At 41.9% G+C, this 18965-nt stretch overlaps 1 protein-coding gene across 1 annotated transcript; it reads right to left on the minus strand.

Moving 5' to 3' along the window:
• Positions 1-5755: 5755 nt before the first annotated feature.
• LOC104316571 (astacin-like metalloendopeptidase) lies at positions 5756-18739 on the minus strand. The gene is made up of 12 exons (XM_069782978.1): positions 17912-18739; positions 17655-17679; positions 15348-15364; positions 14581-14605; positions 13554-13625; positions 11877-12011; positions 10526-10643; positions 9551-9729; positions 9341-9425; positions 8834-8961; positions 7685-7800; positions 5756-7250 (listed from the first exon to the last, which is right to left on the minus strand). Exons 1-12 carry the CDS (start codon positions 17978-17980, stop codon positions 6939-6941), a joined length of 1281 nt encoding a protein of 426 aa, XP_069639079.1. The 5' UTR covers positions 17981-18739; the 3' UTR covers positions 5756-6938.
• Between the last annotated feature and the right edge of the window lie 226 nt (positions 18740-18965).

Here is an 18965-nt window from a genome sequence, read left to right on the forward strand (position 1 = left end):
GTATAATTCCAGTACCTTGACTAAATAGTAAATGTAATATATGATAAATATAATGGAATTAGGTCAGTAACTTTAAAATGTATGATTTTCCACATGCTTGCTCCAGGAGTTTATGAATAAATATGAAGCTTACCGTAATATAATACTTCTCAGCTGTAATTCATGGATTGCTTGTGGATTAGAACACTTGCTGGTCACCTAGTACTGGTTGTCAGTGTTTCCAGATGCTAAGCATACAGGCAAAGCTTCGTTACTATATGAGAATTCAGGAACAATAGTCACTCAAAAATTGTGGCTAACATATAATCCGCAATATGCTATGCCGAAGTAAATGGTTCTGTCTCACATTATGAAAGCCTAAATGAATTAAGAATAAGAGGAATAAAATGTTTGTGATTTCTTTAAGTATAAGCAAAGAAAACATGATAATTAAAATGGAAAAAAAAATCCCAAACCCAAGAAAAGAGTGTTCCTTCTGATACTGGCTTTACCATTTTCCTGAAAGAGATATAAAACAGGCAAATTCAGGCAACATCTATTTTGCCCATGAATGCCAAATAAAAATATTTTATTTTTATTTAAATTGTCAGGTCTCTCACTCTTACATCCATCACTTCCTTTAAAAGGACAGGTACTCATTAAAGATACAGAGTGACATTATTGTTTAATGAACTTCTGAATGTGCTTTGAGCTGTAACTATTTTCCTAGATTCTCCTGGTAGAGGATGATACCAATTGCTCTGAAGCTACAATGAGATACAGAATAGTTGCTATGAATGACTGTGTATGCTAGAAATGCGGGGGGAGGAGGGGAGGTTGTGCTTGTTTGCACTTTTTTTTTTTTTTTTGAGCATTCAAAGTAGTGGAAAAGGCAGACTAAAAATTACCACTTTTCTATAAAGCAAAAAAAGAGTTATCCTTTATATAAAATAATAATGTGAAAGGTATTTGTAAAGAAATTTAAGAAATTTTCCTTCTCAACACAGGAAGCCTGTGAGTCAATAGAACTTCCCCTTGATGACCAAGCTAAAATTCTTTCAGATGTATCACCAATGCATGCATCAGTATGTACCAACAAGAAAAATTCAAGGGGAAGATTACAGAGAAAGCGTAGTATAACCTCAAATGAAAATGTAATCTCTATATATAGAACTGACTTTCATTTTTACTATGAAATCCAGATTTTTCCAGTTTTCTTTTTATTTAGTTCTCCATGCCAGACTGTTTACAGAACTTATTTATCCCTTGGGCAGTTAGATAAATTTAGAAGGGTGTTTGTTCTTTTCTAGTTCAGTTAGGTTTAAAAGGTTTATTGAAAGGTTAGCATTTGATCTATAATACAGAACTACTTTTTTTTTTTTTTTTTAATAGACATAGTCTGCATATTGATGCTAAGGTATAGAGCACCTCACTACATTTCCATAAAGCAGAATTTCAATCTCCCCCTTCAAGCAGTGTCTTAACCCAAGTGGCAGCCAGTTAAGAAAGACTGGCTTTCAATAAGGTAACACTTTCCACAGAAACTAGTTGCCTGGAAAAAAAAAAAAAAAAGAAAAAGAAAAAAAAAAAAAAGCTTAATCATTTAGTGGAGACTTTAACCTAAACAACTGAATGGAAAGTGAAATTGCAAATAGTGCCAGCCCCACCTTGTGTCTGCATGCTCCCTTGGGGCATTAGTTCCCCTGCCTGGATGCCTGTAGGTGTCTGTGCTTCCTGCAGGTAGCACAGAGGAACCAGAACGTCTCTGCAGGCACCTCTCCACTCTGTGGAGACCTATGGTGAGCTCACTGGGAGGAAGGGTGCGGGGCTGAACAAGGACAGAAGTGGGGTGGGCAAGGAGCTCCAGGGCAGAAAAGAGTAGAGGGTGTAGGTAAAGGATCCTCCACTCTGCGTCGTCACTGCCAGCACGGGCAGTGTGGCGGGATGGTGCACAGCCCAGGCAGTTTGCATGTGCCTCAGGACTCTGAACACAAAAACCCCAGCCTGGGGTTCAAGGTGATGGTGTAATTGTCCCATGTCTGCATAGTGCCTAGTAAAGAAGAGTTCAGACCGTGGCGGGGAACCACCACTGATACAAGCATGGGAATTACAGCCTTGTGCCTCCCTGTAGAAGAGCCTCTCGTGTTCAAACAACCTGTTTGTCATTGCTGGAAGGATATCTCTGTTTTCCTGCTGAGGTAACAGGAAAAAGGAATGGCACGTTTAGTAGCTGCAAACTTGCTGGCATGTGAGTGCAGGATCTTCCACTGAGAATTCATCTGTGCTGTTGCCTGAATGGAGTATAGACCCTGTGGTCATGCCATAAACAATGCATTCCTCCATGATCCTCCTGGGTGCAGTGTCATGGGAGCAGTGTCATGGGAATGATGTCCCTTGTTATCAATACAGGCTGTTCTTGTAACCCTTGTTCGGCTGCTTCTTCCACTGCTTTCTCACACGTGCACTTTTCCATCCCTACAGCATTCCTGCCAAGCTTCGTATTTCTGTTAAGAATCTCTCCACAAGGACTGGCTTGGCTGGATTGCTATGGATGTATTTTGGGGGAAGAGCTGCTACCCTAAAAGAGATTTCCTGCCACATCCCTGGGAGGCATTGTATATGTGAAGGCTTCCCTATGCCCAAAGTGGATTTGATCCAGCTCAAGAAGCTTCACCCCTCTGGGGCAGCACCCCAGAAATAGAAACCTGCAGGGAAGCTGCTCTGTCCTGCTGAAATAGCTTCCGGACTAGGACTGCTTGAGGGAGATGCCCACTACTGTCCCAGAGAAGACTGTGCACACACCTGGACAATCCCAGCTGTGATTTATGATGCTGCTCTCCCTGCTGAAGTACTCCCTTGCCCAGCAAGCATTTTCTCAGGCAAGATGGTGTCTCTGAAAATGACGTTGCTGCATTATCTGCTGTTTCTTCTGGAGATAATCAAGGACGAGTAAGAAGATGCAGACATGACTGTGTGTGTGTGTCTGACAATGAGCGTTTGAAACCACAACTGGTCCTACTCAGTAGTAGCCTCATGAAGCCATTCCTAGGCTGAGACACTCACTGGTAGTCCTGCTGCCCTGTCCGCAGCCTGGTGCGTGTCCCTAGAGCTGGAGAGAAACCCCCGCCTACATGAGAGAAAGGTTATACTTGTGCTATAGGGCAGTAGGTGGAGATATGATCCCTCTGAACAGGGTGGCTTGTACTCTCAGGTTGAAATTGGGGTGGGGGACATTTATGGTCACAGCAAGGGGATGTGAAACTCCTTGGACTAGAAAGTGTTTCCAGACATGGACAGGCTGCCTAGTACTGCTGTCCCTGTACACTCCAGCTGATGGCTGGGAACCCAGGCTAAGTGGAATCAGTGACTGTCCTGGGCTGCTCACAACATCCAGAGCTGCTGGTATCTCTGATGAGTTGCCCTGGGGCAAGTGAGTGGTCACACACTCAGGCTGAACCTTGGCTCAGTCTTTGTCACCAGCTTTAGCCCTTGGTTTAACCCCAGCCGGCAACTAGGCATCACGCAGAGAATCAGGGGGAAAAAAGAAAGTAAAACTCACAGGTTGAGATAAAGACAGTTTACTGGGACAAAAAAGGAAGGGCAAATACTACTACTAATTGAATATACAAAACAAGTGATGCATAATACAATTGTTCACCACCTGCTGACCAATGCCCGAGCTGTGGTGCCCCCCTGCCAACTCTCCCCAGTTTATATACTGGGCATGACATAATATGGTATGGAATACCACTTTGGCTCGTTTGGGTCAGCTGTCCTGGCTGTGTCCCTTCCCAGCTTCTTGTGCAACCCCAGCCTCCACTGGCAGGGCAGTAGGAAAAGCTGAAATGTCCTTGACTTAGTATAAACACTGCTTAACAACAACTAAAACATCAGTGTGTTATCAACGTTATTCTCATCCTAAACCCAAAACACAGCACTATACCAACTACTAAGAAGAAAATTAACATTATTCCAGCCGAAACCAGGACACCCCTGCCCTGTGCAACAGGGATCAGACCAACCCCACAAGGGCCTGGACTCTGCTGGCTGCCTCTTGGCAGGGAAGTGGCTCCTCTTCCAGTGGAATTAGAAAGGGAAACCACAGGGTCTTAATGTCCACTGGGTTTGGTTTTTTCTTAACACAGATTACTTTAATTTCCCATAAAAAGAAAGCCTCTTAATTTTTTTAGCAATACACAGATGATCACAGCTTTATTAAATTCCCAGTCATTGTCAACAGTATTACAGAGCTCTTTCCCACAAAGCTCATCTACTGAAATCACCATCCCTCCTTCAAACATAAGAACCTAAATCGCCTGAAACTACATTTTCATCATCCTGTGGACCACCTTAATCCCACTTGAAATTCATCTCCCACAGAAAGGGCTAGGATGTTGGTCCTCACTGATCCCCCAGTAGATTCTGGCTTTGCAGTATTATTTTCTCCATTTTGTTTTGTAGGGGCTGAGAAATCACAACTGTGAAATATTTTTCTCTAGAACTGCTTTTTTAACTATATTTGAGGAGGACTACTCCTTTTATGATGTGTTGGTAGCAACACTTGACTGCTGAGAGTAACTAGAACAACATGTCAGAAGGTGAACCTGTCTTGCAGTGCCTGAAGAACTGAAGAAATGTGCCTTCTAAAGCAGACTCAAAATTGCTGTGTTTAGGGGCATTTGCACAGCCACTGTGGATAAAGAAGCAATCTTCAATGGAATTAAAGTTTCTCTGCCATCAAGAAGTGACTGATTCTTCATGAAATAGTATAAATACAGGCAGGGCTTGGAGCAAATTCTTTCAAATTAAGTCTTTTTTGGTGTTTTCTTTAACAAAAGAAAAGAAATTAATAATTTGCCATTTGCTGTATAAATTTTACTCTGAGATTCAAATTCATTTCCCACTGTTCTTTTCTAGAAATGTATTTCTATGAGAAAAATTCCAAGGTTCTTAGTGTTTCAGCGTAAGAACAAGAAAAGTATTTGCTTTTTTCAGACCTAAATGTACAAGTATTAAATACACTGGTTAGTCATATGTTTAACTACCTGTCTACAATACAAGAGTAAAAGAGCAGCCTATTTTGTTCTCAGATCTGTTACAGGCTTGTCGTGGTCAAGAGAATGTCATTTTAAAAGTGTGCAGGCAAAGGCTATGAAATGAACTCTCCAGGAGCTCTGCCACTCTTACAGCTCTCTGTCCTCCTTATGAGATCAGAAGAGGAGAGTTTAGCTTCTTGCCTGACAAAAAAATTCCTCCCTGAAGAACTGAAGATGAGCATGAGCTCTGGCATCATTATCTAGTCCACCTCTTGTCCTGTGATAGGCTTAACCATATCTGTGGACTAAAAATGGCTTGTGGGTAAACAAGGACCCTTAGCTGTCCCCTGCCTACCAGAACTGTACAAGGAAAACTGCAATAGGAAGTACCAGTCCTTTACTGGCAACTGTTTTGTCTTGTCCATTTTTCTGGCAATTTAAGGATATAACAGGATTGTTAAGGGAGATGTCATTTTTGGAAGCTTGAATGTTAGGCTGGGAAAAGAGTCTGTATCTAAGACATCTTCATGCTCAACACTGTGAAGATCATAAAATGAATCTGTAAAGTTTGGAGCTGACCTCTTCAGCCAACTAAACCTATGGTGATGTCAGGGGTATAGTTAATAAATACCCCTGTGGCTGAATGAAGGGGGCTAAGGAGTAAGACCACATTGATAGCGTGTACAGCTGGAAGGGACTACTGGAAAACAGAAGTGGAAACTTTTTTTTTTTTTAAGATTTTTATTCAGTTGTTAAATAGAAAGAGGTAATAACTTAACTGTGCAGACAAAAGGAGGAGCACACCGGATGTATAGAATTCATACGTTTATATGGCTTGGGGAATAAACTTTCTCAGGAAGATGAAAACTTTGATTCTTAATAGAATTAAATTTCATACTGATCCAAGCCAGAATAGGAGCAAAGTAGGAAACACATAATTTCAATATTCACAGAATAGGTTCTTCTTCATTAAGTCAGTTGTGGATACTAGGATTTCTTTCGGTCCTCACTGTAAGTGAAATGAGAGAATATTTAGCTTTCAGAGCTCTCTGAACAAACTGTAGTATCTCTAAAATATGGAAATGTTAAATCACATTTTATCTGACAACTATGACTGGTTTATAGTTGTTGACACATCAAAGTGGTGTGGGAAGTTTTCTTATTCTTCTTTCCTTCCATAGCTACAACGGACAAAAATAGATACTACATAAAGACAACGCAAAATTGCTCTTTTGGTTTGGGTATACAGTTAAATTACTGCATTTCAGTGGATTTATGCAAACTCTGTGTGCTTGTTCTTATCCCACAGCAAATACAAGGTCATAAGACATAGCTGAGCTTTCTTTTGTACTAACTAAGGCAAGCTGCACTACTGCACAATTGTTGTACGCTACGGATATGCACACAAGCATTGCTTTATTCCAGGTGATACATGCTAACTTGGAAGCCTGTGGTAACTTAGTTACACAGTTGTGGCCTTAGTTCTTAATTAAATGGGACTGAAGAAAATGTGGTTTAAGTGGATACATTCCAGGGATCCTGACCATGGAAATACTGCCTCTCTTCTTGCCGTGGGGCTGGGTGACCTGGTTCACCATAGTTCTGTCTTGTCCTCTGAACTGTGTGATTGAAAATTGCATCTTTTTCAGAGGAGCAATATATTTAAATACTGCATTATGATTTATTCTCCTTCTACTGTGCTAGCAACACTAGCAGTAACATTAAATTGATGTTACCCTTAATGGCACACACTTTGGAATGGCATATATCTGAGAGGCAAAGCAAACAGTGAATCACCTGGCTAACACCACTTGTCCTGAGCGTGGCCCCATCTGCCTGAATGAATAAATGGTATCAGTGTGAGACTGATCCATTATACCAAAAGCAAGGTAGGAAGTGATGGCTCTTGCAGAGAGTAGTTCCTCAAACAATGTTTTTCCTCTGTGAAGAGGAAGGTTGATTTGACACAGGTTGTTTTTCTTTGCCATTCTCCTTGTTCTCAGACCTACCAGAAGTAAAGGTGGCTTGGAAACCAGCAGCTGAACCAGCACCATCTGTGACAAACTCTACGAGCATAAGATTACTAGAAGCAACTACGTCACTGGGTATCTTTGATCCACAGGTCTTGTCCATTAGAACTGCAGAAGACTTGCTGGATCCATCATAAACTTTAACATAATCACCCTGACAGCCTCTGGTTCTCTGCAGCTCAAAGGCTTGAAAGTGCAGGGAAATCTGGAAGGGAAGAGAAAACCAGCCTTTAATATACATCTATGTGACTTCTTTCATGCAGCATCCTTTAAAACAGACAGAATCTAAGCTGCAGCCAAGCCCAAACTGGAACTGCTTACCCAGCCTTGCCTCCCATCCCCTGAAGCTGCAGGGTTCAGATCTAATGGGCCTGTGACTGAATGTTCCCATGCTCAGACTGCTTTGTCTTGATTGTGCAAACATGAAGCCCAACATACGGAGGTTTTTCAAAATCTCAACTCTGCAGTTGTCTTTGCCTATACCTGGCTTAAGGGTGTGAGGAAGTAGAGACTTGTCTGAACTCTTTCTCATGGAAAAGATCTTACCCGGCAACTGGTATGCAGACAAAGTGCAAAATACTTAACATAGAAAGAAGTAAGTTCAGCCATATTCCAAGACCACTGTTAACCTGTGATTACCTTTCCAGATTGGGTTCGGATGAGCCAGACACAGTTGGTGTTATCTGAGTAATTTCTTGGGTGGTTGGCAGATCTCAGTGACCCAGATGCTGCATCGAGAATAGTGCTGCAGCGACCTGAGAAAGAAACAACATTTGCTTCAGCACCAGGCTTACAGAAACTTCCACTCATTTACAATTACAATCTCTTCAGAATGGTCTGGTCTCAATTTCCTGATCTGCCAGCATTCGTTTCAGAGTGCTGGTACATCTTGATTAAAATGAAGAAACCTGTTGTCCTAATTTTCACATAATGCATAAGTATCTGCATCAGAATGGAGAGTAAAGTAGTGCTTGGAAAAAGCATTAGCTTTTATTGATTAGCTCCATAGTTTAGCCAGGGATCTCTTTCTGCACCTCTATAAAAAGTGTGAGAGGTTTCAATTCATTGCAATTGGTGACATCATTGTTTTTCACTGAGATGCGGAAGTCAAGTGATGTTAGAAGAGTCAAACCCAAATACGGTGTCTCTGCAATGCTTAAATTCTAAGCTTAGGAGGAGGACTTGGGCTTCCCTCTGTGCAAGCAGTAATACTTTATTCATCAAGATTTTTTCCCCTTGACTGAATAAATTTCTCTCATTGTATGGGAGAATTTCTTCTAGCAGAGGTTAAAATTAAAGAGTTAAAAATACATATAAATTTAGAATGACAGCTTAAACATTTGAAAACTGCACAAGGCATCATGAAACTGTTCCAGTTCAGAGAAGCCTACAACTGTTTTGGTTTGGCTCAGGTCTTAAATACAAACTGCAATGAGGAACAGAGATGTCTGGCTCTTTGTGGGGTTTATAGTTGTCTCCTGAAGTGTAAGAAACCAAATTACTCCAGTGAAGCATGCAACATGGTATGCAGTTAGGCCAGTTGCACAGTAGCCACTTATGCCAACAGTGAATGTGTTAATTTGGAGGCAGAAAGCATTTTCTCACTAATCACAATGTGCCTCCAGCTTCACCTTTGCATTCTCTCCCAGAGCAACCCTAATGGGTACCATGAATTTAGGACAATAGCCTCACAGTCTTTGATGAGAAACTGCTGCCTCTGCAGTGTGCCCAAACAACCTTGTGAAGAATCTGAATAGAAGATTGAAAGGGTGGCTTTGAGATACTTACTGCAGTTGTAAAGTTTGTTGATTTTGGCCACATCCAGATTGCTCAGTCCCTGCCTCTGTCCAATATGTACTGATCCATCAGGAATTGGTACAATAGTTGCTTTCCCAGTGGTATTAGTGAATGTGTATCTGCAAAAAACCATGAAAAATCATGTTCTTTAAGTACAATCACTTCTTTCAGGATTTAATGGCAAGCTTTGGGGGGAGAACAAGAATTGTACGCAAGTTATTGTGATTAACAGTGCTGTTCAGATAGGTTTGATTAAGATGTCCTGCAGTAAGCAGAGTCAATCTCAAGATGTCCTTCTTTGCTCCCAAGCTCAGCTGTGAATGGCTCCTTAATGGAAAGTTAAAGGATAATGAATTCATCTTAGAGACTTGCTTGTCTGAACTGACTCAGTGCAGAAGGGGAAATGGGGAAACTGGTAGTTAGGAGAGATGTATTATAGAAACTAATTCTAATGTAAGATTTGAGTTTCAACAAAAGCAATGCCATGCTGCTACTTACGGGCCATAGTGCATTACTGAGGAATAGTCATATGGAAGACCGAGGTTATTGGAGTTTTCAAATTTCTTGAAGTCTGGTCTGTCAGCTGTAACATATGATACTGTACTTAGAGTATGCTTCCTATCTACTCCCTTCAGGGAGGAAGGAAGAGCTGGGAACAGTAGGGTGTATCTACATCACTTTGTACATTGAGGGTTCAAAGGCACTTACCTGGGCTGATGTACTCCCACATGATCTTTACATGTTTATCCCTGTCACTTCGAGAATGTTCGTGCAAAAAGCCCAAAGCGTGGTCCAGTTCATGTTGAATTATTCCTTTCCACATGCAGCCTCCTTTCATCACAGAGACAGTCTGTCCACCTCCTACTTTCCCATAGTTTGACCAGCAGCTGAGAGAGGCATTGAACACCAACAGAAGACTTATGGGATTTTTATTGTCAGGCAGGCAAAGGGACAGTATAGAGAACCTTGCTTCATGCACGTCTTGTGGGAGTGGAAGGACTGATTTCTTCCTGTCCACTGTGATAGTCAGAGTCTACAGAAGGGCAGAACTGACCATGGCATAGAAAACAACAAACAGTATGATCATTGCTAAAGGTTCCTGGAAGACCTTCATTAGCATGGAGGCTCCTGCATTCTGACTTTCTGTACCCAGTGACTTTACTTCTCTAGAAATAACTGAATATATTTTTTTTTCCAAAATACAGAACACTATATCAGAGCTGGAGCTAAGATGAATAGCACTTTCAAGCTAATGGGTGTTGAATGATTCTCTCACAGGCTTTAATTCTGACCTTGACAGCCAACTTGTGTGATTCGGAGAACTGTTTATTTCATAAGTTAAAATCAGTTTTGCCTGTGCAAATAAGAACTACAGTAATCTGTTATATGTTGTGCTCAAGCGTGCATTATACCACACAGAAAACATGAGCTTCGACATTCTTTCCACCTTAATGGTACTTCCCATGGTCTGCATCACTTCTGTGTCTTCTGTGAGTCCCTGATCTAACTGCTGAGTCCTTGCACTAGCAAGGTATCCAAGGAGGATACCTTGGCACTGTGATAAAACATAAAGTTTCTTCTCTAAATCCGTTCCCCTTTCCTCTCTAAGGTCACACAGAATGAGTGTAGTAAAGAATTGAAAAACAATGTAGAAATAACTTGTTAATTTATCATTTAACTCACCCATCGGCAGATTTAATGATGAGGTAGTCACGTTCTGTCTTGCGCTTCACAAAATTAATACAAGTCAGTGTTTCAAATTCTGCCATGGCATCATGAATCCCCTTTATGTGGCTCTCCTCTGGAGAAGAAAGAGTTAATTTTGAGGGCCACACAAGAACAATGGCAGGTGCCATGAAAATCTCACATGTGCTCAAAAACAGGGTAAATAAGAGACAGAAACATGAGCCTAGGGTCTTTCTTATGTTTTGCTCAGTGTTGTAGTTTAACCCCAGCCAGTAACTAAGCACCATGCAGCCACTCACTCACTTCCCCCCCCCCACCCAATGGGATGGGGAAGAAAATCAGGAGAAGAAGTAAAACTCATGGGTTGAGATAAAAACGGTTTAATAGAACAGAAGAAACTGATAATGATAATGGTAACACTAATAAAATGGCAACAGTAATAATAAAAGGGTTGGAATATACAAATGATACACAATGCAATTTCTCACCACCAGCTGATTGACACCCAGTTAGTCCCTGAGTGGCGATCCCCCTGTCCCCACTCCCCCCAGTTTATATACTGGGCATGACACATGGTATGGAGTACCCCATTGGCCACTTTGGGTCAGCTGCCCTGGCTGTGTCCCCTCCCAACTTCTTGTGCCCCTCCAGCCTTCTTGTTGGCTGGGCATCAGAAGCTGAAAAATCCTTGACTTTAGACTAAACATTACTTAGCAACAACTGAAAACATCAGTGTTATCAACATTCTTCTCATACCCAACTCAAAAACGTAGCACTGTACCAGCTACTAGGAAGACAATTAACTCTATCCCAGCTGAAACCAGGACACCCAGTAATGAATTTCATTTAAGATATTAATAGTCTGGCACTAGATCCTCTTTATCCAGATATTTGTCAAAATGGATTCAGGTGGAAGCTTTTTTTCTCAACTGCTTGTTTTAAATTATAGTGGTGATTGTTGATGTATCTTCTGATGTGACACTTGGAGAGAGCTATGGGAAGCTATTTTGCTAATAAAAAGTAGGCCATCGAAACCACGCTGCAATAGGTATGAACCTTATAACGGCACGTATTCTGGCAGGTACCATTAGAGAGAATGATCGTTCTTGTCTCCAAGAGACCAGACCCAAAACATTATGGATGCAAATTTCTCAAGGAAATTTGATCTCTTTTCTTCTTCCTGTTCAGGTCTTTGTAATTTACAATTCATCTGTGCTTGCACAGCGCAAGTAAATCCTTAGAATTGATTTAATCAACTGTGTGGCCACTATAAGTAGGTTTCTACCTGAACCTTGTTGGATAAAATCCATTTAAAAAAAAAAAAAGCATTACTGAAATTTACACTCACCATAAGTAGGATCCAAGACATAGGGAACACGAACAATCCCATCACTGGACTGGGGCCAATTGCAATGGCGACAGCTGATGGCACTGCGACTCCTTTGTGGAACTATGTCACCTTCTTGCAAGTACTGAGAGCTGTCTGTGGTGAGAGGGAAAGTGTGGAAATATCTGAGCCATAGATTGCTAAGCACACTTGGAAAAATGTCACTCTCTACTCATCCTCCTTTTCTATTTTTCCCTAAGCATCTGCTCCTGGCTAGCATGAGAAATGGACTACTGGGCTAGATGGACATTATCTGCTTCCCTACCTTTGCTGCTGTGTCCTTAGCTAAGAGGAGAGGTGGGAATCTCCAACTCTGTTGGATGGGGATAAGGCAAGACAGGGAATGACCGAAAGCAGTTGCAATAGTGAGAGGGATGCTGTGTTTTGATACTATTTCATCATCCATCATGTGACACTGAATGAATGGCATTAAATATCTGCCCAGGAAGGGTGCTGGGCAAAGGCAGGAGGTGCCAATAAGGAAAACCTAGAAGGCAAGCAAACCAGAAAGAGAAGTGTGTTGTCTAGAGAAAACTAAGCATGTTTAGTGTCCATTTCTACAGACAGTAGGAAAGCTTCTGGAATGACTGCTGAAGGGAAAAATGTGAGAAAGGTAATGTCGTGGTTTAACCCCAGCCAGCAACTAAGCACCACGCAGCCGCTCACTCACTCCCCCCCCATCCAGTGGGATGGGGGAGAAAATCAGGAAAAGAAGTAAAACTCCTGGGTTGAGATAAGAACGATTTAATAGAACAGAAAAGAAGAGACTAATAATGATAATGATAACACTAATAAAATGACAACAGTAGTAATAAAAGGATTGAAATGTACAAATGATGCGCAGGGCAATTGCTCACCACCCGCCGACTGACACCCAGCCAGTCCCCAAGCGGCAAATCCCTCCCCCCCGACTTCCCAGTTCCTAAACTAGATGGGACGTCCCATGGTATGGAATACACCGTTGGCCAGTTTGGGTCAGGTGCCCTGGCTGGGCATGAGAAGCTGAAAAATCCTTGACTCTAGTCTAAACACTACTGAGCAACAACTGAAAACATCAGTGTTATCAACATTCTTCACATACTGAACTCAAAACATAGCGCTGTACCAGCTACTAGGAAGACAGTTAACTACATCCCAGCTGAAACCAGGACAGGTAAGCTGATAGAATGGTGAATGTTTGGAAGAATCAAAGAACAGGGAGTCTGGAGCAGGCAGCATGGAACTGACCGTAGCTTATCTAGGAGTCTGTACTACAAAGCCATATGATTGAATGCAAGCATCGCTTGCTTTCAAGAAAAAGGCAGTTAAATACTAATGCATCCAAATATCCAAGTTCTCTTTTTATGTCCAAAGAATGACAAAGATGTCAAGAGCTAAACCTGAAGAAGCTGCCTGGATAGTTCTGTTGCCTCAACACCTGGTATTATCTTCAGTATTGACACTATAGTTTTGAGATGCCATAGGGCTTCAGAAGACCACACAGTAGTCCCAGTGGCAGGTCTCTGGGCATCTCTTACATGATGAGATGTAAGATGGGAAAAATATCTGTTTGGATTGTGGTAAGACATTGTACCACCCACATCACCCCCAAAAGCAACAAAGAGAGACCCATTATAAGCAGGTCTTTGGTGGCATTACCTTTGTTAACTTTCAGAATTCTATTAAAAATAACTTCGTCCTCGGAGTCAGTCTCTGTCGGCGATGGAGATTCTGCACAGAAATACAAGAGTATCACTTTCTCATTCCCAGGGAAAATACAAATCCTCATTTTTAACCTGGTGAGTTTCCAGGAGCTCACTCAGATCTGATTACAGCAATGCATGTAAAACTCACAGAGCCTGTTTAGGGACTGGCATGGTGTTCAGTCACGTAGATATTTGCTCAGTGCCACAATCTTGTGAACCTCCCAGCTGTGGTTATTTTGGCATTAATCCAGTCCCAAAAGCTATTCTCTTTCAATCTTTCCCTCTCTCCATTTTTTTCTTTTTCCCCCGTACCCATCACATTTAAGGCCTGGACCTTTGGCTCTTATAAGTCTGTATTGTCCCACTCAAGTGGCCAGCTGGCTGCATGGCTCCCTCCGTGCATTCAGACAGCACAGTTTTCCTTCTGCATGCCCACTTCACACTCAAACCCCCAACATAAGACACCAGGAGCAAAAAAGGAAGGAGAGCAGTCCTGCTGCTTGCTGCTGGATGTGCTGGCCTTTTGAAAAAAACCTTGAAACCAGTGAAATCAGAACTCCATTCTTATTCCACATGTCGGAGTGATGTCCCCAGCTAAGCCCAGCATCACAGACTCCTAGGCCTTACAAGTAGAATCACCCAACGCTGAGAATTATGCAATAAGTCTTGACATCAATAAAAAGCACAAGCACATGGCCTCTGCACTTTCTGTAACCTTTGGAAGTGACTTAAGTCATGACATTATCTAAGCAGAGCTATTTTTAGCAAAAGTAACAGCTGAGGTTTTTAGCAAGGCCAAGCAATTGGCCACAACCAAGAGAGACTCTGCTTTGCATGAAATATTATGGTGAGTGCATTCATTTAAAATTTCTTCCTTAATATTAATTTGGGTTAAGCATGTGTTATTTTCTGGAGTAAATGGGTAGCTAACAATCAGTATATCCTATCAAATACTTATATTTAGATGGAATAATACATACCGTATGTATCCTCTTGTGTAGTAACCTGCAAGAATGATGCAATATTATTATCTCACACTTCATATTATAATATAAATATTAAATACTATAGCATGCAAAGGATCAAAACTGTCCAAGCTACCACTGAAAGTATCTTTCACCAGTGCAGTCTCAAGCTTTTACATACTGTGCCATGTGTAAAGAAGTACCATGGTGTGGTAGATATTCTTCTTTTATATCTTGGCAAATATGGATATCATAAAGGGAATCAGAACAGGAGACTCAGGAAATGCAATCTGAAGTGAGAAGTAAGTTTCAGATCTTCCAGCTTTATTTATGTCCCTGCTAGTAGGAGTGCAAGGTTGATGAAATCGCCAACAAAGTCCTCCCAGTATCCCAGTACCCCCTGTAACAGCAGGGTAACACAGCGGTGAAAGGCCATGGTACATACTGCTTCTAGGGAACTGTGGGGCTGATACCCAGCTGTGGGATCAGGTCTGTAGCAAAACAGATTGCCATACTTCCCTTGCCTTGTATAAATAAAAAGCGAGTTTGAATTTTCTCTGTGACCCCAGAGAAGGCAAAAGCTTCCTGGGATGTGAGCTATATGTGGGTATAGTGCAGCAATAAATGGAATAAGCATGGAAACTGCTCACTCTGTTACACTGTTGATTTGGGAAGACTTTCCTGCACAGATGGGGTTACAGGTGGAGTACATGAGTCTTGACCTCACTTTCCACAATGCTGAACCCCAAAGTTATCAAAAGCGCTGATTTAGCTGTCCTTACCTCAGTAGGTTCTGTTGCTGCAAAAAGGAAGGAAGAAAAAGATAAGCAAAAGGGGCAAATTAGATTCTGAATGCAACTTCACAGGGTTCAACAGCATGGGCCTCCTCAGCCATGGGAATGCCTTTGGCAGGTCCCGTTGCTTGGAGGGGAACAGGGTGCACTAACCAATGCATAGGCACAGAAATTAAATTGATATTTAGACAAACAGCTATGAAAATTCTTAGTAGATAGTGCTGAGGGACAGAATCCTGGTCATTTACCATCTAAGAATCAGCAAAGCATTTTATCAGTGTCAGTGTGGAAAATGACAAAGGAAACTAGGGACAAAAAAGATGCTTTGTCCCTAGATTTCACTGCAACAGGTGCAAGCTAACCAGCCTGACAATCCTCTCTGGTTTTACAGTGTCAAAGAGTAAAGTTATAAAATGGGACGAAGGTTATAATTTAGCATGGGGCAAACAATCTCAGCTTCAGTATGTACCTGACAGCAGCTCAGAACCATTCTGAGTCCTAAGGCGTCTTTCTAGTGTGATGGCTTTTGATTTCTACTAAATGTCAGTTTCTAGATACAAACATGGAAGTGAAAATCTGATCTGATATAGAAATTGCTGAGCAGAAACTTCTTTGTTATAATATCATAAAAGTTTAGAAATTGCAAGGACCTCCAGAGGTCATTCAGTTCGTCTGTTTTCCCTAAGGCAGAAACAGTTTTATCTGTGTTACTCCTGACCACAGTTTGTTTGACCTGTTCTTAAGTGTGATGGATATGCCGCAAGCCTTTCTGGCAATATCTCCCTGTTTGCCAATAATTGCACTCTTCCTTGTCAAAATATAAAGCCATTACTTTTTTTTCCTGTCCAACACTGACACAGAGAACACTTATGCAAATAGTTCTTATTTCTAAGCCTATCCATGTTCCTTGCTTTTTGACCATGCTTTTTCAATAGAAGATGTGCCAAGCTCTGTCACACCTTGCAGCACCTTTCCCTTTTCACAGTGGTTATTGCCCAAACCTGCTGAGGGGACTTCCCCCTATTCAGAATCTCTCTAGAACCTGTAACAGAATTGCTTTTATTGAGCCAAAAAGGCTTCAGTCTGTCTTTCCAGACTGTTACTTTGGTTACAGGGCAACGGAAGTCCACTGTAATTATGGTGGTTTATTGTAGAAAAGTTCAGTCAGTTCCCACCAGCTGCATCAGAAAGATCCATGGCATCTAAAAAAATTCTGCAGGGAAGCACATTTTTGAAATGGGTTGACCGGATTCAGAATTCATGCACCCAAGAGGCACTAGATGAATTGACTAGTCAAAGTCAGTGGAAATTAGGCTCCAGATTCCTAGGTGCATAAAGCGTCCAACTCCTTTTTAAAACCCAAATGAGGCATCACAGAAGGCATCTGCCATGTCCTTGATCAAATGAACATCTGGTGTGATCCAGCTTTCAAAATGATACAGTTCACATTTTCCCTGCACTGTAAATACTGAAAGATGTCTCAAAAGGCACAAAAAGCAGTAACAATGGTAAATTAAAACTCATTGTATGCATTTGTTCCAGTAACTCTGCAACTTTGAGTCCCAGCAACTGACTACTTTAAACCTGAGCAAGCGTGTCCCTCGGCCAGCTCCAAATAAACCGAGCAGTAATTTTACAACAACCCTTTGCTGCTGTGCCATAAATGACAGCTCAAAAGAAGAATTAGTCAGTTTTCATTAGCCACTTAGTTGCTCTGACTATGTCAAGCAAATTTTTCCAAGGCCTTTTCCTCTCACAACACATCACCCCTGACCTGGCAGTTTCTTGGTGTAAAGTCTGCCTACGGATTTATTTCCATTGACCTTCTCTGGAGATCTGCAATTACCTCCTTCTGTTTTGTGAGTTGACAAAAGCTGTTCAGCTAAGCCTGTACTATTTGTTTTCTAACCCAGCACAAAGCAAAGCTTTCTCTGATGCCTGACATCCCTTTCTCTTGCTGCTGCACCAAGGTAGGCAAGGAGGCAAATGGGTAACACTCAACTTAATGGAAGAGTATCAAAATGTCTTATTAAAATATTATTTTCAAGCCCGTGAAAGCACATCTAAATTAACCTAACAAACCACACCCCTAAAGTATGTGTAAGGCACATCTGTGTGAAAACACATCTGCTCTCAGCCCAGTAACAGATGGGGAAACACGGCCTTATTCAAAAGGCCTGAGAGTCAGTACTTTCTCATGCTCTAAAGCCAAGTCACTCACACACCACCAAAGTGTGTGATACACAGTCAAGAATTAACAGTTGTCTTTAAAAATACAGTATAAATCCTACTTACTTGTTGTGCTGTTTCCATCGTTCTCCTGCAAAACCAATAAGTAAAAAGCATTATTCTTCCATAGCTCATAAATGCAGCAACAGTAGCAACAAAATCAGGCCAAAGGGAGGAACTAAATTATTAGATTGGCTTTATATATTGCTATATTACTAATATTTTTCTTGCAGGAAATTCATCAAAATGGGTTTCCACAGCTTCACTCCGGGAAGAACAGGTCGATTAGAAGACAGAACACAGTTGCATGGAGCTGCTCTCACCTGAATAGGGAAGCCCAGGATAGCGTGAAGCAGAAATGGAGCGAAGACTAGGAACATCTTCAGATCCATTCTCCGGTCCTGACAGACCACCAGTGCAGTGCGTGTCCTTATCTCTGCCCGTTCAGGAGCGCTGCCGCTAGATATACCAGCAGAGCCTGCTCTGCCAGGGCTGAAAAAACCTGCACCAGCCAATGGGGATCCTAGCAGGGAGCAAACTTCTTTTGCAGCCTCAACAGCCAGTTTAGCCTCTGGGCATCCCCCTGTGCAGTGCTATTGCTGTCACTGTGATCTATAGCATCCCTCGTCTTCATACTGTCACTCATGCTGGATCAGCCTCACGCTTGTGCTGCCATGCAATTCTTCTGCTTCTTGGAGGATCTTTCCTTAAGTGTTCTGTTTCACTGAGACCACATAGGAAGTCCCTTGTTCCTGGATAACTTTCCAGAGTACTGTATCGTTGGGATTTCAGATGGTAGGGTGACTTTTTTCTTTATGTCACAGAAAGCACAGAAGGCCATGACAGTATTGTGTTGCTTTGGAACATATAGCACATCACTGCTCAGTGAGGTCACGTCTGTGTCTTCCCTAAGAAGATATCCTCCATCCTCTCAGCTTATAGTTCTCTAAGTAGAATTTTTATTTCCTCCTCTGCTTTCTTTCATAGCATCAGGAACATTTCCTGTGTTCCATACATTCTGGCAGTCTGACAGCTGTAGGTGCCCTCGTGAGCTTTGCGACCAGCAGTCAGAGAGGGGGAAAAAAGACAGAAGCAGCACTTACTTACTCATTTTGAGAATGATTAACAGGTCCGCTGCTCGCTGGAGTGCACTTCTCCAGAAGTGGATGTAGGAAGCAGTGAGCAGACCTAGCAAGAAATGCTTGTAGGAGGTAAACCAGCAACCACTGAGCCTCTTGTCACAGCAACCTCTTGTAGCAGCAAAGCTCTGCTTGTTAAACCGATTGCTGAAGGTGCTGTAGCTGGGGAATTCTCTGGTCTCTCACACACACTTGGTTTGTGTCAGAGTACACTTTCCACTCATGGAGAAGGACACTG

Source organism: Haliaeetus albicilla, chromosome 5 (genome assembly GCF_947461875.1).
Source record: "Haliaeetus albicilla chromosome 5, bHalAlb1.1, whole genome shotgun sequence".
Classification (NCBI taxonomy): domain Eukaryota; kingdom Metazoa; phylum Chordata; class Aves; order Accipitriformes; family Accipitridae; genus Haliaeetus; species Haliaeetus albicilla.